At 41.7% G+C, this 25,856-nt stretch overlaps 1 protein-coding gene and 1 long non-coding RNA gene across 8 annotated transcripts in view; one reads left to right on the forward strand and one right to left on the reverse strand.

Moving 5' to 3' along the window:
* Positions 1-4,362, reverse strand: part of LOC134416728 (uncharacterized) — a 32,299-nt gene extending 27,937 nt beyond the window's left edge. The window contains exons 1-2 of the long non-coding RNA XR_010027349.1: positions 4,083-4,362; positions 2,057-2,137 (exon numbers count right to left, since the gene is read on the reverse strand). This is a non-coding gene — a long non-coding RNA (uncharacterized LOC134416728). The remainder of the gene's footprint in view (positions 1-2,056; positions 2,138-4,082) is intronic.
* Positions 4,363-11,291: 6,929 nt separating this feature from the next.
* Positions 11,292-25,856, forward strand: part of STXBP5 (syntaxin binding protein 5) — a 104,381-nt gene continuing 89,816 nt past the window's right edge. For 5 of the 7 annotated variants that reach the window (XM_063151538.1, XM_063151540.1, XM_063151541.1 and 2 more), the window contains exons 1-2: positions 11,292-11,470; positions 13,289-13,386. In XM_063151538.1, the coding sequence (XP_063007608.1) occupies positions 11,318-11,470; positions 13,289-13,386 (251 nt within the window). In that variant the 5' untranslated portion in view covers positions 11,292-11,317. The remainder of the gene's footprint in view (positions 11,471-13,288; positions 13,387-25,856) is intronic. The other 2 variants (XM_063151542.1, XM_063151544.1) reach the window with 1 other exon arrangement.

The raw sequence follows: 25,856 nt of genomic DNA on the forward strand, positions 1-25,856 counted from the left end.
TATCTTTGACAATCTAGATTTCACTAAATTATTCCAGACAGTAAATCTGGGGAGGATTATTCACTTTATTTGTAGAAGGGTTTTTCTCTGTTAAAGATAAATTCTTCACCCTGAGGCTACTCTCAGTATAAGATCAAGAAAGCAAATATTCTCAAGAGTAACCTCAGACATGTAAAATTGTTCTTATGAGTGCAAAGATACTTCAGCAAGAAAGAGTACTCTTCTTGTCTTTCAAAACAATCTCCTGTAATGTTTAAGTTTTCTATGTGTAAGGTATATCAATTCAGATCCATTATTTTAATTTCTGTTAGGATTTTGGGGGTTTTGGTTGTTTTTTTGGTTTGTTGTTGTTGTGGGGATTTTTTTTTGTGTGTGTGTGATTTGTTTTTTGGTTTTTTGTTGGTTTTTTTTTTTTTTTTTTGCTACAGCATGTTGGGAATGAAAAGAAATTTATGCACTATAAGAAAAGTGATAATTGTATGTAATACTAGACACAATTCCTCCATTTTTTCCTCCATTTTAAAGCCTATCTTAGGTCAAGGACTTCCAAACTAGAGCAATAAAATGAAGAGTTGAGGGGTATAAGTGTTGAATAAAAGAAGACTAAGTGAAAAATGCATTAAAATACAGGGCCATGGAGGGTTACACAGTCCTTTGCACAGTTCTCACTCATGGAATACTGTGGAGATGAGGTCAGCTGAAGCACTCACAATTCCACATTCAGACAGGAAGGAGCTGGAAGAAGAGACCTCCACCAAAGGATCTTCAGTTTTGGGATGTGTTTCTCTGTTAATCCACCGGAGCTGGAAGTCATTGACCTCCAGATCACATTATTTTTTACCCTCTTGCATATTTTGTATTATGCAAGGGAAATAACCCCCTTGCTCTGACTGGAGAGAGTGGGGTATCTAAACTCAGTTTAAAGTTGTATGTTTATTACAGACACTCCAAAATGCTTGTAATTACTTCAGAAACTAAATACTAGGTTGTGGTAGATTAAGATCATTTTCATAACCTATGCAAAACAAAGCAGAATCTTGCTTTCACCTATTTATGCTCTTCTTTTAATTTGTTTAATTTTGATATTTTTCAGCTCATGAAAATAAATGAGCATATTTTGTTCCTATTAAAATTTAGAATGTTTTACTTCTATTGCACATAAATTTTACTGCTTGAACTCTCCTATGGGTTTTGGGCAGCAAGAGCTCTATAGGGAAAATCTGTTTAAACAGCACTGCTATTTATGTATTTACTTACTCTATGTACATCCACAGAAGAAAAATTTCTCTATGCTTTCACCTTAATGAAAGCTTTTCCTTTATTGTTTACACAAAGTCCTATTTCTTCACTGAATTAAATTTACAATTTTCATGTATTGTCACAAATATTATAATTTTCTGCTGAAGAACAAGGCATATTTCTTTGATCATATCTTCTCTTGTACAAAAATACAGCAGCAGATATGTGCAACTGGCTCTCCACCTCAAAGAAAACTACCAAAGGAAGAATTATACTGCTCACATAATTCTCTGTAGAGACTGAGAGGAAACAAGCTGCATACGACATATGAGAGTTACAGCGCTGAATGCAGAACTCAATAGCAGTAATTAGAACCTACTCAGATCACAATAGGGAGATAAACTTCTTATTCTACTTAATTGTTTACTTAGCTCAACGATACCATGCTTTCAAAAGGTGTGAAGAACAAAGCATTATTACTCAGCATTATGTGAATAGTTTCATATACAGGGCAAGGTTTGCTAATGCTTGTATGTTCCATTTCAGCACAGCTGAAGTTACTTTATGGTATAACCCTAACATGTTTTTTTTCTGGGAGGAGAAAAGGAGATGCCTTTTCAAGACATCTGTCAACACCTGAAAGCTCCAAAGTCACAGGCATTAAGAATCCATCTGTTAGATATATACTTCACTAAATTTGTGCTTAAACAGGAATAATTATTTGAAAATACTGTTCAGTAGCCTAAGATCCTGATTCTAAAAAACTGTGTTTACTGTGGGATCAGCAAGACAGACTAAAGTACTTCAAAGCACTTACTGAAAGATAGAGCAGCCTCTCTTCTGTGTGGTAGCTCTAAGAGATTCCTGAAATTTGGTGAGTCCAGGAGTGTCTCCAAATCTGAATGGCATATGCACAAGGAAGATAGAAGACACAAATATATCAGCTGATATATGGAGAATATATCAGCAAAATATAAATACAAGAGCAAGAAAATAACTCACCAACATTTTATACAATGGTTATTTATGGGATGCACCTTTATTTTCAAAAAAAAAAATTGCTTTTGCTGGACTTCTAGACAAAAATATTCATGACCTAGAAAAATATTTCCATTGCTTGCTCTTCAGATATGAATTGCTACTCTAGATGTAGGCATAAAAATGGCAGAGCCTTGGGGGCACTCCCAGCCCTGACTGTCCCTGGCAGCCCCCAGGGCTTCCCATGACACAGGACTCATGCCAGCACCTGGAGTCACCAACCCCTGCCCCAGAAATGCTGCAGCAAGGCCGTTCTGCAGCTTGCCATGGCCCAGCCCAGCCTTGACACATCCCCATGGAGGTTCCCCATGGTGCCCAGGTTTGGGGCTGCCCTGGGCCTCATGGCTGCCTGCTCCTGGCTGGTGGGTGTCTCACATCCTGGTTTCCAGGCTGCGCCAATGGACTCCCATAAGCAGACACTGATGACCCACAGAGCCACCAGCCCTCACACAGTGCCCTGACTACATATTAAACCATATTTACAATAAACCTTCATGGCCCAGAGTTAGTGCAGTTCAGTATTTAGTATCACAGAAGAACATTGGGCTGGAAGGGAATTCAAAGATCATGTAGTTCCAACCACTCTGTCATGGACAGACACCTTCCACTAGACCAGGTTGCTCAAAGCCCTGACCATCTTGGCCTTGGATACTTGCAGGGATGGGGAAAAGAGAGGGATATTTGTTAGGATGGAATGTTTTTCAAGAGCTTAGCTGCCATTTTTGCCTGAAAAAGTTCAGAATGTAAGTAAGGGCCACTCAGGCTCCACCAGGTGAAGGTGTCCTGAGGAGAATGACTGAGGGAGTGGGGCTGGCTGTGGAGAGGGAAAACGGATCTCCACTCCCTAGCTGGGAGGCCGAGCTGTGGGTAACCTCAGGCTGTGCCAGCAGCCTCTATGATTCCTCCAGACACACCTCAACATTGTTCCAGGGAAGCCACTTGCTCTCCATGTGAGGGGAGAGATGCAAATCGAATGCAAATGAAGCGGCTCCCAGTGCAGGATGTAATTTAGGCACAGCTGCACGCAGCAGTACAGGCTGTACCACAGACTCGCACAGCTAAACCAGCACCGCTCGCCTTGTGTGTGGAGATCTCAACTTCCAGTTGCTAAAATTAAGGCAATCTCTTTTTTCCCATTAACCTGTCAGTCTTGCCTAAGGAGGGGGGGGCCTCTGTGCAAAGTTTTTCTCCCACCGTGACTCAGGAAACATCTTCTCAAACTGAGCACCTACGTGGAAATGGGCTATAAAATAAAGGTATAATTCATAAATGTTGGCTATTCCTAATTGATGCTGGAACCAGTCTGACTGAAGTGCTACAGCAGCAGGGATGCTGACTCACAGGGAGATTTGAAGGAGCAGATATTAATGACTTCTCACACACCTTGCCTGAAGTAAAGCTGAAAACTGTGATAATACATCAAGTTGCTCAACCCAATCTCAGCAATAGGTCTGAATTTTGGTCACGACAATGCCATGCACTATGGAGCTTGCTGAGCTGATCTAGTTAAATCTTACAATTTCCTCTAGATTCAATCACCTACTTCATGTCAAAGTTCAATTGCCTCAATTAGGACTTCAAAAAGTCTTACACTTTTTAAGTCACCAGTTGGATCTAAAGCCAACTCAAGAAGCTCACTGATTGGTAGTGTCCTGGGACAGATCCCAAAAAATTTTAAAGAATGGGAGAAAAGAGAATTGTCAGGATGACTGACTTGAATAAATTGGAATCCATCCTGCATATTCTAGGCTTCTCCTACCCATTTGCCTTGTTACCTGTCTACTTTCTCTGAAACAATTACTTACCTCGTTAATTTCAGATTATTTTGTTCTTAAATTGGAGCACACCAGCATTTTCTTTGTAATATCTCAGCTGTCTTTGCATTTCACCTCCTGTCTCACCAGTTGGGAGGGAGTGGGGGGAGATGCAGGACGAGGCAGATGAAGCTAAGAGCATGCTAGAATGCATGTTAGAATGCTCATACTTTTATGGTGAATGCTTTAATTGTCATGATATCTGAAATTTTCTCACAGGATGGAGCTAATAATAAAATTTAAATATGTATCTGGTGCTCTTATACTGAAGAAGGGTTTGCATTCACAAAAAAATGGTAACAGGGATAAAAATAACTGTATTGAAAAAATGAAAGCCTAAAATTAAATGAAGCATTGATGCATTTTGGATCTTCTAGATTCAGCATCTTTAAAGCGATTGTCCACTTGCTTGCATGCTTAGCTTTGCGGTTTATGTAATTCACTACTTTTAATTTAAAGCAAGAAGAGAAAATACCAGCGAAATAGGAGCCATTATTAACAAAGGCCTAATGTTTCTGTAGTCTGAGTACTTGTCTAATTTGTTAAACTACTGTACAACAGACCTTCCAACTAATGCATTGTAATTAGAATGACAGTAAAAAAAAAGGGTTTTTTTCTTGTGTTTGACAATCACTTTAAATGATTTGCTGATGAGGGATCCTGTCTGAAACGCTATACTTCACACAAAGTACTGCATATAAACAGATCTCTGTATTTGAAAGACATTGCACCACTATAATTCTGTTTTCAGAATGGATAAATTTGTTTTGTCCATCATATTTTAGCTTTAATTCATTTAGTACAAAATGAACCTTCCTCACTTGGCAGACACTCATACTTCATCCTAATTTGGCTACTTTATAAAGCTTTTGTTGATTTCACTTCTAATACTTTGCTTTCTTTTCATGGAGAAAGATTGTAATTCATATTTACTTCACACAGGACATAAAGTAGCACTGTAATAAGAAGCATTTGTAATATACTTGACTGAAAACTATAAAATGTGTATGATAAATCCATATGAAACAATATTCATTATTCAGTAAATATTGGCCCATATTTTTCCAGATGGATAATAGCCTTAAGCTATTAAAAACCTGTTCTGACTAGCATTGTATATGTGACATTTTAATACTGACTTAGGCCTGCTATTAATGTAAAAACTAGAAAATAGAAATGCAGCGAATGGAACGTGAAATTGTAATTTTATTTTGTAAAAAAGCAAAAAAAACCCACAGAGGTTAAACAATCTCCATCTTGGGAGGCATGAAAACTTAGACATGACTGTAGGGAACACGCTCTGATATGGAAGTTGCATCCAATTTATGACTTGAGTAGACCAGTAGGCCAGATGATCACCAGAGATCCTTTCTCGCTTCAGTTATTCTGTGCTTACATGACTCTGCATTAATATATCTCAAATATCCATCAGAATAGATGGAATTACAGAAGCAATATGATAGAAGGCAAGTAAGGATGCAATTTATGTACTGGTAATGAGCATGTCACTCTGTCAGTGGAGTAAACCATGTCTTCTGGTGATGTAGCCTAATCTTGTAGGAACTGTTAAGAAAGTGCCTGGATTGAATTGAAGGAAACATCAGGTTAGTTAAATGTTGAAGTGATTGCATAAATCATGCAAAAATTAGAAATTCCTTAGAATCATTTTTGTAATTTTGCTTTGACATCTAAAGACCTACAACACATTAAGGAAACCTCAGTTTTGAATATATGTATTATCTGCTCCTCCTGTAAATCTTGACCATCCACTAACAGTGCCTGAGTAATGATTTTCCTAAAAACATAGAGGCTGAAAGCCCTTCAGATTGAGATAAATATTATGAAATCAACTCATCCACAAAAAAGTATCTATAAAAACTATAAATAGTAAGGAATGGAATAAATTGACAAAGGGTCAGATCTGAAGTATAACAGATGTGAATTTTACAGGCCTAAGTACAACATTGCACTTCAGTATTAAGTAACACAGATATTTTCATTAGATGCAATAAATTTTAATGCACAGTTTAATAGCTGACACTGCCTTATTCTGGTCCATCATGACAGTGGTGGGACAAAGGTGCAAAGAAGCACGTGAGATAGTGAGGAGAATGCTGCACAACCTCCTTCTCATGTTTCCATTGTGCAGTTCTGCTGTCATTCCTCTCTTTTGCCTTACGTACTCTCCCCTCCTTGTGCATCACAGCTCTTCATCTCTTGTCACTGGTAGTGACCAGCAGTCTGAGACCCACAGTGCACAATTGGCAACAACTCCTTGAGCTCTTCCAAGACATCCATGCCTTTCTTCTGCCATGCTACAGCTCTGCACAACAACTACATGGACATTTGTATATTATTTGCTATGCTGGTTGTGTAGATCAGTGCTGCAAAGCTCTGCCAATTCAGATTTCAACAACAAATATAAGCACCTGTCATTCTATTTGCTGGCCCAAGCTGAATGTGCAGGAATGTTGGTGCAGACCCTGCAGCAGCAGGTGTGTCTCTGCCATGAATGTCCATACAGCCTGATGGCATCCTTATATAAGTGCTAGTCATGCTGTTCCATAGGTCTTTTATTATGGATGCCCTGTGTGCCTGCCAAAGACCACACAGGCTTCCAGATGCAGAAACTCATCTATCAGTGTAGGCATGGTCCATCAGGATGTTTCTGAAATGCATGAATTTACAAACAGTAGACAGTTCACCTCCAGCTGTGGTTCTGGCGAGCACTAGCAAAGCTTTTTGTTTCCTGGAGCTGACCAGCTAATTGACACACACTCTTAGTTTCTGTCTTGTTTACGGCTTATTCAAACCAAGCTGCAGAAAAATAAAAACCTCACCTGCAGCTGGGAGTCCTCCTTAGGATTCATCACCAGTGCAGATTATTGTGGGAAAAAAAATCACAGATGTTTGTTTGGCAACAGCTCTAAGTCTAGAAAGCTTGAGCAGTTTCCCAGCAGGCAGGAAAGATTCCAAAACTTACTTGGAGCTGTGGTTACACTGCCCTGTCCAATACATTTGAGTAGAACAACCTGAATAAGATTAGTCCAGAAATGTTTCCAAGTTTCTTTCTATTTAAGGCGAGGAAATGTTTGGCTAGGGCTCAGTCGATCCTGACTGCAGTGACTAAGCACCTTAAGAAGTTCTCAGGAAAGCTAAGCGTGCTTCTTAGACTTCAAAGTCTGGATTGACTGACTTTCAAAAGCTTTAGTGCTGTTAGAGGCCAAGCAGGGATCTTGAGGTCGCTTCTGATGATCCATTTCTCATATATGCTGAGTATTGCAATAATTACCAAAAAATTTGCAGGGTGTGCAAATCCCCTGCAGCCTTCTCTGGACACAACCAGTAACACTTTTGGGGCTTAAGTACAAATTAATGACAAACACCATATATGGACCTTTCACTTCATTACCTACCCTCTTCTCTTGATTATTCCAACAAATTTTAGAATACACTATAATTGGGTGGGCTTTTACTCATTCTGGCTCATGCGGGACTGCAATCACTCCTTTCTTCTTCAAGGTAACACCGGTGATATATCATCCCACAAAAACCACCAACCAACCCCCTCAAAAACCAACCAAGAAGGCTCATAAGCACAGTGATAACTGCACCCTACAGTCATCTGTGAAGTTATTGTGAATACCTTGAGGCAAAAGACCCAACAAGTCTGACCTACGCTAACTGATGGTCTGTGGGCACAGATATGCAGAACACTTCATGCCCCATTGTCTCAGATACCTATTAGGAACAGTGGCTGTTCATGTGGTATCTGTAGAATATCAATCAAGAAATGAGCAAATGATTCCCTCTCTCATTTTCTAGGAGGCTTAGATAACAAGACCAGTAAGAAATGACAGGCAAAGAAAACATAAGCCATGCGGATTCATTTGATGGTGACAGCCCTGCTGGGGCCTAAGAAACTTGTGAATATTTAACACTGGCTCTGTCCCAGCTGGACCCTGTCACAGCTGAGTACAACAACGTTGCACACTAGTTGGGTCTCACTGCTTCTTGTCCAGCTGTGCAAGATACTGGGCTTTGAACTGGGGTATAAAACTGGCAAGTGATTTCTGACACTGGAGGCCGGAAGGTCTGAGTGGGCAGCATGAAGGAAGTTAAGCAGAATGGTCTTGTTTGTAAAACAGGATGTGGTTATTGTGTAAGTGCTGGAGGACCCAAAAAAGCTCTCAAATACAGCACCTAAATTCTGAGAGATAAAGAGGGTATTTACTGAACTATAATATTAAAAGGCCTTTTACTGTTCCAACTGATGTCCCAGTGAACCCAACAAATTTTTTCACTAATTCACTGGACAAAATTTTTTGAAACATTTTCACAGGAAGAGCTGCAGTCCCAGAGAACATTGATTCCTTGAATGGCATTAACCTGAAAGCATGAGGAAGAGGAACTCATGTTGGTCCAACCAAGTGTATATTGTATCACTTAATGTTTGCATGTATCGATACAAGGTTGCAATAATGAATGAGGTGCTCCTCTTAGGCACTAATGTAAGCTGAAAATCAAATCCAATATTTCTTCTAAAATGTACAGTACAAATAAAGAATGCATTCATAGACCAAATATACAGAAAGTAAGAAAAAGAAAGAGACTGCAGTATGCAAAAAGAGAGCTTTTAATGTCTTTTAATTTGTCACCCAGTTTTGAGGGGGTTGTTGCTGTGATTAATATTCCTATGAAAAAAATCAGGTTAGTTGTACTATCAAAGTTGTATCTAGGAGTGTTTGCAGAGCCTGGCCTAAAACACACTGAACAGAAGGTCTCAAAGGGACTATACCTTACATTCTTAAAGTTATATGTGTACCTGTCTTTACCTGTAACAGCTTATATTTACCATTCAAACATGGCCAAGTTCTACCAGCTTCCTTCCCAGTTCAGTGTGTTATAATAAAGATGTGTGAATAGATGGGAAAATAGACATTACTTCTGTAACTTATACACAGTTAGCTAAAATATCTTACAGATAATTATCATATCATTATATTCATCTCTTAAAATTAAGTTGATTCTCACATCAGATATTTACTGAACCTCATTTAAATTTACTTCTTTCTTTTTCCTAGGACTTTTGTCATCTTTGGAAGCATTCTTTCACATTTTACCAAGATGATTTTAGGAAATGTCCAACATTTCTGTCCCAGTAATGCAAGGAACAGCTGTGTAAGTTCACTTTGCAAGAATATGTGAACTGCCTTGGTTTCTTTCAAATGCCTGTACCTCATATACCTGCTGGCAATACAGCTGTAAATTAACAAGAACTTACATGTCTAAGAAGAGTTTGTGGGATTTTTTACTTCTGAGGTTATGAAGATGGCTGCATCGTAGGAAAACCACTGCATTCGGGTTATGCCCATCCTTCAGTGCACTACGGCACTGGACACTAGGCTAACACAGCGTGCCGGGCCTCAGGCTGGAAACACCACCTGAAAGGACCATTTTCCAGCCTGCAGAGTCTTCTACTGCTAAGGCATTCATGCTGAGGCTAGGAAATGTGAGCCAGCGTCCTGACTCACATCTCTACCAGTTTTCCCTCCAAAAGGGATCGATCAGTTAATTTTAGCTGAAAAGAAGTTCAATAACGTGTCACAAATAATTATGACCTTCATGAATAAAGAAACATGACTAAGACGGAATAATATCTACTGCCTGACCACTGACTATCCCAAACTGCAAGCTCGCAGTAAAAGAAAAGTAAAAGCAAATACAGAATACTCTACAACAGTGGCTATCAGAACGAAACGCTTGGCTCTGTGCCACCTGTTTAAATTGTTTTTGCAGCCATAAAAATGAATGGAAGCACCTTCGTAACCCCGGCGCTCGCCTTGCGATGGCAGAGCTGGCCGCGACTCCGCCGGGCGGTGTTGGGCAGCTTCACCGCAGCCTCTGCCCAGCGGCACAGCGAGCGCTCCGGGCCGCGCCCGCGGAGCCAGCAGGGCGCTCGGGGTGAGCGGTACAGGGGGAATCGCGCCGCTCCTCCGGGCGCGCCCGCAGCTCCGCCGCCGCTCCGCGCTGTCCCCGCTCCGGCGGCCGCCCTGCCCGGCCCGGCCCCACCGCGGGATCGGCCGGCTCCGGCTCCGCGCCAGCCCCGCCGCCCGGGACGGGGATCTCCCGCGGGACGCCACGCGCGGGGCCCGGCTCCGCCGCAGCCGCCGAGCGCCTCCAGCGCCGCGCCGGCGGCAGGGACGGCGCTGACAGCGCTGCCCGCGGCAGCCTCTGCCCGCCGCCACCTGTTACCTGCCGCCGCTCCGCCCCGCCGGAGCACAGCGCTCGGCCCGGCCGCCCCGCCGCGCCCCGCACGCCGCCCCGGCCCCCGCACGGCGCGGGGGGAGCGGCTCCGCCACATCCGGGCGCCGCCGCTCTCAGCGCGCATGAGCGGCCGCCCCGCCGCTACCGGGCCGGGAGCCGCGGTACCGCTGCCGCCGCTCCTCCTCCCCGGGGCGCTGCGCTCCGCGTTGTCAGGCAAGGGGGAGCGACCGAGAGGCGGGGGAGGCTCCCTCCGCGGCAGGAGGAGGAGGAGGAGGAGGAGGAGGATGGTTGTGGGGGCGGGCGGCGGCAGGCGCTGGCAGCAGCCGGGAGAAGCCCCGCTGGTGACTGGCTGGCGGCACACGCAGCTCTGAGGAGGAGGAGGAGGAGGAGGCGGAGGGTGCCGAGCCGAGCCGAGCCGAGCCGCGGGGGGAGAGGCTGCGGCGGCGGGAGGGGAGCGGCACACGCGCGCACGCACGCGGACGGGTGACAGTGGCAGGGGCCGTGCGGGGGGCGCGGAGCTCCGCGGGGCGGCGAGGCGAGGCGCGGCAGCCCGCACAGCCCCGGCGGCAGCGGGAGGGAGGGAGGGAGGGGCGGCCGGGGCGGGGCCGGCTGGGCCCGGGGCGAGCCGCGTTCCCCGGCGGGCAGGGCGCGGGGCGGCCGCGGGCGGCGAGCGTGGGACCGGCGGTGGCGGCGCTCGGGGGGCTGACCGACTCCTGTTTGCTTGGCTCCAGTCTCCGTCTGCGAGCCCGCGGGCCCCGATGAGAAGCGCCGCTGCGCTGCCGGACTGACGCCTCGCCGCCCTCGCCGCGGACGAGGAGGAGCGCGGCGCCCCCGGCCGCGGCCGCCCCTGCACCGCCCTCCCGGCGGGGGCTCGTCTGCCGCCTGCGGGGCGGGCGGCGCGGCCGTGACAGCGCGGCGGCGGCGGGGCCGGGGCAGCGGGAGCGCCGCCGCCGAGGACCATGAGGAAATTTAACATCAGGAAGGTGCTGGACGGCCTGACGGCGGTCTCTGCCGTCGCCTCGGCGTCGTCCGCCGCGCAGCAGCAGCAGGCGGGGAACCGGGAGACCGAGATCCAGGAGACGCTCCAGTCCGAGCACTTCCAGCTCTGCAAGGTGAATGAATGCTGCAGCCCCGAGCCGGCGGGCGGCCGGGGAAGGGGGCGCGCCGCCGCGATGGGCGCTGCGGGCTTTGCTCCTCCGTGCCGACCCCGCCGAGCCTGCCCGCCGCTCCTGTTTACTTGTTTGGATTGATTATTTTCGGGGGCGAAGACGGGAAGAGAGCGGTGGGTGTAGCTGTACAGGTCTTGCTGGATTTCTTTAGTCATCTTTCTTGGAGAGTTTGGGGGTTTGTCGTCGTCTAGGCTCTTTCATGCGAGTAACCCTGACAGTGTTCACTAGGGCTTCGTAGAAAGAGTTGGATGGATGGGGGAAGGAGTGATACTTAGCTGTGGTGCAGATCTGATCATCGCGGCGTTTGAGCAGAAGCCTCTGCTGATGGGCCCGAAGGACAGGGACTCTGTCCCTCTGCATTATTTGGAAATCATTTATCCTGTTCCTTTATGCCTGAAAAAGGCTTTCGATGTTTGTGGTGGTGGTTTCACTGCAGTGTGTTGCCAAGTTGGTGATGCTGCTATTGCAAATCCTATCTAGAAACGAAGTTCCCGTTTATTTATTTGTTTATTTTTTTGTAGGATAGGATAACTGCAGCTTGTGTCTGCACGGTTCAGAAAATGATGCAGCGAATTAACCAGCAGCTGTATCAAGAGAAATAAAAACTGATTGGAATATCAATAGTCATTTTTATCTTTGCGGTGCACTCATGGCCTAACTTGACATGGATGAGCTTGTTTGTGGACTCTCCTCGGTTTTTTGTGTATTGCAGGCATTTCTGCTGCCTTCAGGAGCTGCTCATAAAGAATGTGGAGAGGAGCAGAGCTGTTGCCAGTTAGACTTTATTCAGTTGTGAAATGCAGAAAGTTGTGGGATATGCCTGCAACTTCAGTGAAGTACAAGGACTATATCAGAAGCTTGCTGTGCATTTATGAGGTCATGAAACACCTCTGCTTTAAACTAAAGCCTTAGAAATGGAAAAGCTGGCATTTGTATGGCTTAGGATGTGAGCATTTAGAGTGGAAGTAAGAGTAGGTGACACTTGTATTATGTTTTCAGTTCTGATTAATTGCAGCCTGAGAAGTTTTAATGGAGTTATTGCTTGGTCAATTACCAACTTAGTCTTGGCTAACCAAAAAAGCTAAATGTGCCAATAGCTCCATATTAACAAAGAATCCCATGGTTGAGGGGGTTTGACTTTGTTCATTGAAGTATTTTTTTGTTTGGTCAATTCTGGGACTGCTTTTTCTATTTGAGGGAAGTAGAGGATGAGAGATTGATTCTGTCAAGCTCAAGTTGCTATCTTTTTTTTCTTTACTGAGCTGAGAGAGGTTGCACTGTCATGTTGGGTCTGTTGGATTGAAATTGAAGTGATTCTCAGAAAAGCAAGTCAAGTAGTTTATAATAGTTCTGATGATGTCTGGCTTTGTTGTCAAACTTGCTAGGAACATCTCAGATTTTAATAATTTAATGTCTTTGTTAGAGCTGAAAATAAGATTACTCAGGGAATGAGGTCGATGAGAAAATGAAATGCTGAGTTGATACAGTCTTTATACAGAAGAAATGTAAGATTCAAATTAAGTTTTAGAAAGTCTGACTGTCTCTTGATGCTTGAAGATGAATGAGTAATTATGACTATAAAATCTTTTGTGACTGGTTCATGTAAGGCAGGTGATTTTCTCAGTCTATGATCAAATTGCTTTGTAGTTCCTTTAAAATTGTGATTAACATTGAATCCTCTTCTCTAACATACAGTCTTGATTCTGTTTGTTTTTGGTATCCTGCTTGGCCCATTGTTACTGCGCTGCTCTGACTTGTCAGACTGTACGCCACGGTTTCCCCTACCAACCTTCAGCCTTGGCATTTGATCCGGTTCAGAAAATACTGGCCATTGGGACTCAGACTGGAGCACTAAGGCTGTATCCTTTTGTGTTCTGAAGTGGATTTAGTGCACCTCACACAGGTGATGTCTTGATTCAGCTGCTGGAGCCATTCAGAAGTCTGGTGGGAGCCAGGTATGCAGGAGGGGAGTAAAGCAGCGAGCTCTCTTTGCTGTTGCTGGGTGGCTTGGTTGTTCTTTGTGTCAGTTTAAGTTGTGTAAATCATGTGAGGTACGGCTGCTCAGTTGCCATTATCTCAAGGTAATAGATAAATTTTGTAGAGGGTTACTAGTGTGCTGACAATTTACAGCAGCTGACTGCAACTCTAAAGAGAGATGTGGGCTGAGCTCTCTTGTGTTGTTCTGCTCTATCCTCTGGGGTTGAAACATTCTGTTCTGCTTGGTGAGGTGATGTTTGTTTGGTTGGAGTTTTTTTGTAGGGTTTTTGGTTGGGCTTTTTTTGGGTGGTGGGCTTGTTCTTAAGATAAACCTTGTAATGCTCTAGTGACCTGCTACTACTTCTGTGTTGCCAAATGAGGGTTTCAAGTGGGGGCAGTAAAAGGTACAGGGATTGTATCTTGCTAAAAGCTTCCAAGTGACAGGGAGAAGCAGAATGAATTTGTGAAGTAAAGCACTAGTAACCCTGCTTCTTTTTGTTCACTAAAAAGTGAACTACCCATATGTTTATAGCCATATGGTACCACAGCCATATGCTACTATCCAAGCCATGTAACAACATATGTGTTTAAACTTTTACTTTTAAGAGAAGTGTCCTGTAGAGTCTGTAATCCACGCTGCTGTTGTCAGAACCTTTGCTTGTCAGCATAAGAGAATGAATGGAATTCTTTGTTGTCCTGAAATGTCCTGATTTGTAAACATTATGGGGGAACGCTTAGGCCATCTTGGTAGAGAAATTGATTTAGTCCTCTTCAAATTGTAGGTAAATGTAACAATTTCCTTTGGTGTTTATATTAGTCTTCAAGTAGACCTCTTTTGTTTCTTTCTGGTATATCACTACCCTGTCTATAAGGTTAATTGCCATAAGGGGGTTGATTTTTAAAAGTTGAGAAACTAGAACTGAAAAACTAGATTTCTATTATGAACTCTCCAGATTTCTTAACTCAAGAGCAAGAGGATAGGGGTAATAATGCAATGTTCTTAATGCTATATTTGAAACTACACCTAATTTAATAAATTTTCTTTTTTAAGAGGTTATAAAGTTGACTTAAATGAAGAGTGAACTGTGTGTGGGTGGTGTTAATTACTCTCATATTGGTAGAATAGATGAGAAAGCAAAAAGAGATATAGAAGTTAGAAGTTGGTTTGGAGGCAAAGAAGAGATCAAAATGTACCTGTTTAGAGCTTACTCACCTGTAATTTTGGGCAACATGATGTTGCAGTTTGGGTAATGATGACTCAACAAAACCTGGTTTTGGGCACTCATCCATGGCTACACACACCTGTGAATTCTTGGAGTAGGAATTGCTTTCTAAATAATTGAGAGAGAGGTATTGCAATATTGTTTGGGAAGAAAGCATTACTGTGAGAAAATGACAGAAAATGTGTTTTCTAAAGGAGGAGAAGAAGTTTCATGCAGAGGCTGAAATGTTAGTGCTCCTCTAACTTGATGAAGATAAATATGCTTCTTAGTACTTTGATACAGCTCTTGGTTCTTGGAAGAGCTGGTTAAAAGCCCTCAGCTGACAGAGTAGCCCTGTAACCAGACAGCACTGCAGGATTTGCATCTCCTGTGATTACCTCCTCATTGTGATGGAGGAATGCAGGCAGAAGGAATAGACTCAGACATATTCCCAATGTAAAAGCAGCTTCTTGCTTTCTGCTGGTTTGAGAAGAATGGGTCAGAGTGAGGCTTGCAAGAAGTGCTTATTTCATTCTGTTGCTCAAAGACAGAGCCAACCCTCAGGATGCTCTGCTGCTAAGGTTTTTATGAATAATAAATTATGTGCAAGGGTTCATTAAAGTGGGATCCACTTACTCTTTAAAGCTGCAAAAGTGGTTTTAATTGAAATGAGGTGTGGACTAGAAAGACTGAGTGTCAGTAAAATGTTATTCATTGAAAAATCATAAAAGTGCACTAGAAGGTAGTCCTAATTTTCTTCTGTGTTCATGTTGTGAGAGTATAGAAGTAAAGGAATGATAATGCTTCTTTCATTGCCTACCAGCAAATGGAAGGTGGATATTAGTGTTTTCCTTATGTCTTCAAGTATAGGTACATCTTTTAATGCTTTCTTTTGCAAGTAGTCTGAGTAATGGAGAAACAAGTTTGGGGTTTTTTTTGGAAAGGGTATTAAAAGCAAAATATTCTTAAATCAAGGAGCAAGAACCTGTTTGAGATGCCATTAATATATGAGGAAAATAATGTTACAGTCCTGATTTGGCTTTGGACTATTTATCAGACTCTTTCCAGAGATTCTCTGTATTTGATCAGTCTTCAAATTGGGTGTTTTAAATTCCGAACCAGTATTGTTCAGAGCAGGTTAATGTGAGGAGTTTTCTAAATCACACTCTTATTCTTCTTTATGAGGCCTCTGTAACCACTACTGGAAGAACAGAGTGACTTCTTATACACAAGTGCTAAATGTTTGCAGTACTGTTAAAATTATTTAAAAATAGAACTGAAGCTTTTTCTGAAGAATCAAAATCTGTGGTTACAAGTATACTGCCAGTTAAATGACGTTGTCTTTTTTATGGATAAATATACTGAACATCAACACTGTATTGAATTCTCTAAATCCACAAATTGTAAAAATGAAAGTGCCTAAATTATGAGTGTCATGTTGCACTAATGGGATTAGAACTGGAATTGCTACTCTGTTAATATTTTTTGCCTCTAGGCTGGATGGGTGTAGTTGGTAACATAGTACGCCAGAGGGGCAACTTTGCCATTCTACGCCCCTAAGCAGCAGTTTGTTGTAGATCCTGCAATTTCAAGTCCATAAAAATACTAGGAAGAGACGGCTTTTAAAATGTAAAACTTTAACCTTATGAGTCATGAAAGTTAGTTTGGGATTATTCACGGATGTAACTTGAGCAGTATATCCCTTGCATTCATTTTAAAAAACTTGATTAGTTACTAAGAAACATTTCTAACTTTTGTTTAGCTAGGAGATTTAAAACCAAGATTTTTGGAGGCAGACAGATCCTTAATTAGAGAAGTATTTCCCTACCCCAAAAATAACAGTTTTAGCTTTTAACAGCAAAAGTTCTATTCTGTTCTCACCTATGAACATCAACCTGGTTACTTTACTGTGTATAAGGAAAAGTACAAAGTGAGTAGCTTAGTAGAGTAGAAACCTTGAGCAGCCTGATGTGACCCTCTTCCTACCACTAGGATCTGTTCAAAACAGTTAAGCTGTTGGACTCTGTTTTTGCTGTTGCAAGGGAAATTGAGGGATGATGTAGACACGTGGACAGAAGCACTGTGCTGAGTGACATGAAATCTCAAATGGTTCCTCACGAGTAGTGGCACTCACCTGGACATGCTGGTCCAGTTGTTCCTCTGAGTTTGTGGTGTGGCTGGAGGATGCTTGTTCCAGCTGTTTGAGGGGTGTGAGTCTTGGCTGGTGGCCTGCTTCCTGCGTGGCAATTCTGCCTCAGGCTTCCTCTCCTCTGTGCTGGATTTTTTGTATGTGATCCCCACAGGGAACACTTGTGCTCACTATTGATTTCAACTGCTATGGTCAGTACAAGCTGCTGGTGGCTTCTGTTGTCACTTCAGGTCAGCATCTTTGGTTTTCTCCATACTTGGAGGGGTTTAGCTGCTGCTACCAGGGTGGCTTTCACCTTTTGATCCACTGTCACAACATGTGAGATATCAAGTAGTTAAAAATTCCTCTGTGCTTTGCTTCTTTTCTGTGCATACCTGAACCATTAGAGTATGACATACAATCCTTGGTCTTAAGAAAGTTTTGTGCATAATTGGCTGTGCGTTGTTTTCCCAGCAGGTATCAAAACCTTCTAATGAGCTAGAGTTCAGTTTATCTGCTCAAGGTTTAACTTGGTGTAATCAGTTAGACTTTACCCCGTGACGTCCTGACAGTGCTCGGTGCCATAAGTAACAGCCCTGCTCCTGTGCTCTTCATTGCTGTTGCTCTTCTATTCAGAAGGCCCTCTGGAAGCCCAATGTGATCTGAGCAAGGGGGTGTGTAAACTCTGAAGAGGATAGAGGAGGATGTAATGAGCTTTTTCAGGATTTTTTTTTTGCCTTTAAGATGGTGCTTCCTCAGAAGTTTTAAGTCCAGGGCCCTGTACAATTAATAGTAGTAGTCAGCTGAGCTTTTTTATTTGCTTTTATAAGGTAGAATAATCTTTGAAGCTAAAGCAGAAATATTAAAGGAATTCTCCTGGTCCCTGCTGTTAAACTCCATCTTAAACAAGTTTCTTCATTTTTCTGCACTTAAATTTTTCTATAGCAAAACTAGGACAGTATATCAAATTAGATGTTTTGTGATAATCTCCCAACATAAATACAATATCTGCTAGTGTTTTATGCCTTAAAAATATGCATTTGTAGCATGAAGTTCAGCCTCTCTTGATAGAGCGAGTTCTAGAAAGGAAGACCATTTTCACTAGAAATAATTGAAAATGAAGGGAATACCTGTAAGAGTAATTATTGTACCTTCCACACAGACCAAATTGTGCCTCTGACTCTTTATTCCCAAGCAGAATAGGTTATTTAATTAAAGTTTGGCTTATTTTTTTTTCCTCTTGCAAACCAAGTTCACAGGAAGGGGAAAAAATAGATTGTTCATCATTCCATCATTAAAAACCTGAAGATTCCAATTGTCCTGAATATCAGTATCTGTTAATTTCCCCACAGTCTTTTCAGCACTAAAAGATGGCTTATGTGAGCAAATGGCTGAAGTTTTTATGTGTTTGGAGTATATAAAGCTTGTTTTCTATGATACCCATTCTCCAGCCTTTTTGAGAACTCACATTTTTTTCTTGTAATCAAAATAGCTCAAAGCCCTGGGTATGTGGTTCTATGCAGTCAGTTTCTGATGAAGTGCTTGTTGCAGCATCTGGATAGCTTTGCTGTAGATATATACTACAAAATTCAAGCAATTTGGTAAATTCTCTGAAGCTCTAACAAAACAGCATCTCCAAGTTGTGATGTGATTATAGCCATTAAAATTATTTTTCCTTTGGAGCATTCAGACTTTGTAAGGCAGTCTGGCTGATTATGTTCCTTATGGAAATATCAGCTTGAGATATTTGTATGTTGGGGTTTTTGCTTTTTGGGTATTTTTTTATTGAAGTAGTTCTGTACTTGCTCTTCTCTATAGTAGCTCTACACTGGCAGTAGGACAGTGGCTGGAGTTGCTTAGAGTATGCAAAGATTTCAGCTCTTTAAACGGAGCATCCAACTGATGTTGGCACGTCTTCAAGTGAACCCAGATGAAGCTGGGTGATCCTTTCTGACCTAAATCACTCTGTAATTCTGTTGATTCTGTGAACACACCAAATTTGAGCTGAACTACTCTTTTGTGGATGGTCAGGGTCTTTTGGCATTTGTACACTGAAGAAAATGGTCTCAGCCCTTGTCACTGGTGTTCTGGACTTTGAATAAATATGCCTGTTTTGGGAGGAGTACTTTGTAAAGCTATTAAAAATATTGCAGCAGTGCCATGTCAGAGACACACTGATTATTTATTATTACAAAAATGTTTATTGTCTACCTTGCCATTCAGTTCACACAGAGTAGTTCAAACAAGAAAACTGCTTTGCTCAAACCATATGTTAATCTTGTCACATTTCTGTTTCTTTTAACACTGCTGCATTTCTTGTCATATCATCCAGCACTTTGTTCACGTGGCTATTGTTATCTTAGTGAAAAATTCCCATCCTCTTAATAAAGAAAAACAGCTACTTTTGGGTATTCTGAAATGAAATAGGGCCAAAATGGCATGGTGAGGCATGTATCACCTGAAAGTGCATGGAATTAAAACAACTGAGTCCTACACAGAGAAAGCTTTGACTGAATTCTTTATAATAAATAGGATGATGTTGTTTTTAAATCTGTGGTTTTACTTGTTGGGAAACTTAGTGTGCTGGTTTTGGCTGGAATAAAGTTAGTTTTCTTCACAGTAGCTGGTACGAGGCTGTGTTTTGGATTTCTGCTGGAAACAGTTGTGATAATGTGGGGATGTTTTCCTTATTGCTGAGCAGGGTTTTTACAGAACCAAGGCCTTTTCTGCCTCTCACCCCACCCTACCAATGAGCAGGCTGGGTGTGCACAAGTAGCTGGGAGGGGACGCAGCCCAGGACAGCTGACCCAAGGGATATTCTATGCCATATGGTGTCAATCTCAGGATATAAAGCTGGAAGAAAAAGAGGAAAAGGGTGTTTCAAGTGATGGCATTAGTCTTCCCAAGTCAGTGTTACGCATGAGGGAGTCCTGCTTTCCTGGAGCCAGCTCCAGCCCACCCATGGGAAACAGTGAATGAATTCCTTGTTTTGCCTTGCTTGTGTGCAGGGTGAGTTTTGCTTTGTCCATTAAACATTCTTTATCTCAAACTGTGAATTTTCTCCCTCTTCCAGTTTTTCTTCCCCATCTCACCAGAGGCAGTGAGCAAGTGTCTGTGTGGAGCCCAGTTGCTAGATGGGGTTAAACTGCAACAATCCTTTATGACACTCAATGTGCAGCTCAAAGGATTTGAGATAATGACAAGTTTGACTGGAATGTGCTAGATTGAATGTATAGCTGTAATTGCTGATTAGCTATTAATTGGCAGGTGCTTGTCAGGAGCCTTGCTTGCCTGACTGTACATGGGAGTGCAGCACTCATTAGTGGCTGGTTTTTGCTCTCCCTGCTGCTGTGCTGCTTTATCAGCTGGCTGTGCTGTGCCTGGGAGCACTGTGATAACAGCAGCAGGGATGTGCCGGGCTGGCAGCGCCCAGGGACTCGCTGTGTGTCTGTCCTGCTGGCCTGGGCTGGCTGGGGCTGTGCTGGGAACTGCACTCCAAGGGACCCCTGGATGGCTCCACGTGGGAGCAGCTGGATCTGTGTCAGTCAGGACAATCTGGAAGTGGCTGTGGCTGTGTCAGTGCAGCAGCAGGAACCTCTGAAGGGATGGAGCCCAGGGATAAGGCTGTGCTGCAGCAGGTGGATACTGACACATCAGTGCCTGTGGATAAATCCATGCTGGAGCACCTGAAAGCGTTTGGCCATGGATAATCCCACATGAGAGCAGGTGCTCCCCTGGAAGGACTGCAGCCATGGGTAAAGCCATGACAGAGCAGGTTTATTCCTGAAGGTGCTGTCAGTAAGGCCATGCTGTAGCAACTGTGGCTGTGGGGAAGCAGCAGGTCTTTCACTGGGAGCATTATTACATATATTTTGATTCTACTAATGCAACTTCTAGTAGTAATTCCTTTTGCTCAAGAATACTTGAAGTATAACTGTATTAAAACTCATAATCTAAAAAAAAATTATGATTTAACCTTCCCTCTAGGTATTTTTCTGACAGAGCAGAAACTTAATGGATATAGCCTTGGAGCTTCAAACTTGCTGGGTCATGGGGAACGTGGGGAAAGAAATATTTGGACAGCAAGCAAGCAAAGTTTGTAAGGCTGCAGGTTGCTGTAGCATTAGCATAGATTGTTTCCTTGTATCACTTTGTTATTTGTGAAACGCTGGGGTGGTATATGGATTGTGCCACCTGATGAGGTTAGGCTAAACTAAAGAGGAAATTGGATGGCTGGAGCCAGGCTTAGGCTTTCAGACTTGTGATACACTGCTCAATTCACTTAGATCTTAATTTGGCATTTTACTAGATTTATGCTTTCTTGATCACTGTGGAATGGCTTTTAGAACTGAAGTAGCATTATTGCTGTGGGAAATGACCACTTTTAGTCAAGTCACATCTGGAAGAGTAGAAGCAGCTTAAGATGAGATGTGATAAAGAAAGCATGAAGGCACAAATCAATGTTGCAAACCTTTCCTAACAAAAACTTTGTTTGACAGAAATTTTGTAACTGCATTAAACTTCTAATTGTCCAGGTCCTTTTGTTGCACAAAAGTTTCAAAAGACAAAGGTAAGTGTTCTTACACAATAAATTTAAGGTGACTAAGTTGACTTATTTATGTAGAAACTCAGTGAGAAACAGAATAAAACCTGCAAATTATTACATTCAATATGAAGATAAACAGAACTGCAGGGCCTGGATTTTGGGAACAGTTCGCTTTGCCCTTGATCTCAGCTATCTGCTAATGGTTTTACATTTTGAAAAATATTGGAGTACCTAATAGTTTTGAGAGAGTTAATACTGTGGTAATCTTTAATCTGTTGGGTCTTCTCTCTTCCTCTTCCTGCTCTCAATGTGCCTATCTTAAATTGCACCATCAAACTTATCATTGTTTTTTTTTGAAAAATTGTGGTTCGTGATCCTGCGAAGTTCATCTCCTTAAGTAGACAAGACTCTGCTTTCCCAGAGATGCAGTTCTTTAACATGTAGTAATTTGTAATTTGTCTGCCAGCCTGAGGAATATGTGTGTGTTACTTTTGAGGCAAAACTGCATTGCTTACCCACTGCCTGTGTGCTGTCTGCCAGCAGCTTTTGGAGTTCCCTTGTTTTGCTGACCCGTATGTTTCAGTTGTGGTGTTGTAATTGGTACTTAATGCCAGTCAAGTGCAGCCTCTTAGAATTCCTGATAACTCAGTGACCCCATTCATGTCAACGCTTCTATCTTAGGCACTTGGTAATTGTGCAGCTTACATGTTTATCAAAGGAAGCACTCTAAGTTACCACCACTGTTGGCTCTCAGTGCAAATACAGGTGAAGTTCTAAAGACATAATTTAAATCTTTGTCAGTGCTATTTGAATCACTGAATTTAGACACATTAAAGTAATGAAGGTCTTGGAAACAGCTGAAACAGAAATATTTCGGAAGAGAGGATTGGTAGAGTGGTATAATGCCTTATTTAGTAAATTTCTAAAATATGTAGCAGCTCTCAGCCTCTGGGGACTCATACAGAATCCTGATTCCTTGTGATTTTTACAGTTCCTTTATGAAATTACTTTTTCTGTGGCTGTTGTTGAGTTCTGCAACAATGATGTTCAGTTTAAGACTGACGCAAACGAGAACCATTTTGTCTTCTCTCCTTTTAAGAAATTCTAAAACTGGCTTTGTGTCAAGATCTGCACAACTGGATGACGTCCTTGATCTGTGTACTACTTATTTTAACTTATTAGCTTTGTGCAATGATTCAGTGTATTTTGAATGCCTAAGCTTTGCTTAAACAAAAAAATGTAGTTATTGATGGTCCTTGTATTGAGGCAACTCTATCAATTGCTGAATTAAGATTGATGTTTAATACTGTATTAGTAAAAATTTTTTTTGAGTATCAGGAGTAGGTCATGCATAGTCTTTCATCCATAGTCTTAGTATTATTAATCCTAAGATTAAGTAGTTCTAATCTTACAGATTTTTACTTGAGAGTTTTGAGATTTTTTTTATTTTTTATTTTTCAGTTACTTAATGCATCCCCCCCCTGCTCAAACAGACCCTGCTAGATTACATGATTCAGGATTGTGTCCAGATGGCTTCTTCAAAACATAAACCCAGAAGTTTTTGTAATAATAATGATGCAGATTTTGTAATACTTGAAAAAGGGCAGTCCAAAATGTTGCAGTTTTCCAAATCAATTATTTGATTGCTATTGTACAGAGAGAAGTTTACAGCTTGATAGAAGTAATTAAATGTTACTATATTTGCCAGTTTTGCTAAATGTCTAGGATTTTGTTTTATAAACAACTTAAAAAGGTAGTAACAAAACCTGATTTATGTTTAGGAAACATGAAGCTTAATTTTCTTCTGGATTTGACGTAATAATAGTTCACAGTAAGTCTTTAATCTGTCCTCCTCAAACCACACAGTGCTCTCTCAAGCAGTGCTGGTGGAGAGTGGAGGCTAGGTTCTCCACCAAGAAGGCTAAAGATCAAACTCACCCTTTTCTGAGCTGTCTCTCACAGATTCTCCAAGAATTAATTGTTATTTCCTGCTTTATATTCTCATGTAAACTCCACAGGAGTTTAGCTTTGGAACTTTGTAAGCCAGGGAATTAAAGAGAGGGTGCGGATCCAAATGAAGCAATATGTTTGTACTTCTGCTTAGTGAGCTATTATTTTATTTTGTGTGATTCATATTATTTAAGTAGGGGTTTGTATTTTTTTAGCCTCTTGAAGCTGCTGTCTGGCTTGTACTCTGTATGTGTACAAGTAACCTTATTAGATTTTTGGTTCGCATAATAATGATAAATGTAGCTCTTCAAGAGTAGCCAACTAAAGAGGTAATCCAGTTGGTGTCCAATGTTTTTGATAACAGTTTCTACTATAGGCCGTCCCTCTTTCCCAGCTAGTAACAATGATTCCTAGTCAGTAGCAGCAGATGGACCTATTTGCATTTTCCCACTTGCTCATTAGGGAAAAAGATGGAATACTAATTTTTTTTGTGATCACTTAATGTTCAATTAATAGTTTTAGCGTGCCTTAGTTTTTTAGCATATGCTCTCTCCAGTCATACTACCTTGTTAAACAGAGCAGATGTTCGTTTTCACAGTTGAAAAACATTCTTAACTGGACTTTGTAATGTTGATGTTAGAGGTACAGTTACTAAGCTTTAGTGATGCCTATGAATATGGAGAATGGGCTGCAAAACAATAACTTGCCTGGTGTTCCCTTTTATATGTGTTCCAAATCTGTGTAATAAACTGATGCAGTAAGATTACCTCCACAGCCAGTCCTAAATGTCAGATTAAAAGGAAAGTCACAAAAACCCCCCAAACTGGCATGGTGTATATCCCCTCATTCTTTGAAATAATAAGGTGGAAAATATAGCCTTTTTGAAAATCCTGGTGAGTTACTAACTGGGATGGAGAGATATCAGGTAGCCTACATGTCAAAAGCAATGTTAGTAATTGCTTGTTAGTAATGTCCCCATGTTTTCATAAGGGCTGTTTGTCAAAGGAAATAGAGTTCAAGTAGCTACTGACAAAAAATGCTACCATTTTCTTAAACATTTGTGCTTCTCTATCTTTAAAAAAAACCTAAACAGGGGTATAGGTCCACATTTTTTTTTTCAATTACCCTCAATATATATGGCTGCCTAGGATATGACAGCTATACCCGTTTTCTTACAGACTTGGTCCATGGAAGTATTGCAAATATAGTCTCAGTTATGTTAATAGTCAAAGGGTTAGTAAAAAAAAAAAGGAGGGGGGGAATTTGATTTATACATATTTTAGAGTAGAGGCAGTAGGAGTTAACTTGTACAATCCTATTCCTTACCTGAGTAGCAAAGGACAAAAACGACATTTGAACTCTGGCAGTTTAAAAGAATTTTTTTTCCCATACGAATGCTCTGCCAATAATTTCCAGATCAAAAAAATGGTGTACTGAATTTAAGAAATAAATAATAATAAAAAAAAAAAGGTAAGGAGGAAGTGGCATTTTTGCTACTTATTGACTTATTGCCAGCTTTACTGACTTTTGATGATTTGTTCCTTATGTTGGCACTTCCCAGTGAGAGAAGGAGCACATCAAATGATGCTGACAGTGAAGTTTGATTTCGAAATATTTAGAAACTGCAATTTTATACCTTAGCATATGACCAGAAGCACATCTTCATTTCAACTCAGTACTTAATGTTATCATCATTTTTTCGACACAATTTATTTTCTTTCTGGTTTGTTAGTAAGGAAACACCTTTGCTACTAAAGCTGAAAATTGAGATGCCTGAACAGCTGATGAAAAGGTATTGATGCTATGGTAAAAAGTAAAAAGCCAAGACTGTTGCAGTGGTGCAGTGGAGAGTTTATCAAGGAAGCTGTTGTGCAGGCGGGAGTGCGATGGTCACGCTGCCATCTGAGGATGTTCTCTGCCTTCAGTTCTTTGTCTGCAGTGGAACATACTGTTGCAATGCCAACACAGGCTGGGCGAGTTCAGAAAACAATGCCCTTGAGTAAGTTTTAAAGGAGAAATGCTACTCTGTGCCGTTTCTAAGCGGTCACAGTGTGCTACCAGAGTAATTGTAAGCAATTTGACAAAGAAGATACTGCTAATGCTTGCTATTTTCATATACCCAGTATGGACTGGCATTTCTAGAAGTGTAATCTCACTTGCTGTAAAAGACTCATACAAAGAGGCTATTCTTGCAAAATATTTCTGAAAACATATTTCATGTCAAACTTGAATTATGCAGGCTTTGAGTGCATTACAGGTAAAATATTTAAAAGCATAGTTTGAAAGCCTTTTCCACACAGTTCATTCTACAAAAATACCACCCTAAAAGTTTCAGAATACCAGAGAATTCGCTACCTGTCTTTATTTGCTGTAGTACAGACAATAACTGTAAATTATACAACTGTAGGCAATTTGGGAGAAGTTCACATATGATGAAATTAAACTCAGTTGTGCATACTTCTTAGCGTTGTCTTAGTGTTTTAATGGACAATAGGTAAAAATGATCAGTGTAAGTGAATTCTGTAT

Source organism: Melospiza melodia, chromosome 3 (assembly GCF_035770615.1).
Source record: "Melospiza melodia melodia isolate bMelMel2 chromosome 3, bMelMel2.pri, whole genome shotgun sequence".
In the NCBI taxonomy this organism is placed as follows: Eukaryota; Metazoa; Chordata; class Aves; order Passeriformes; family Passerellidae; genus Melospiza; species Melospiza melodia.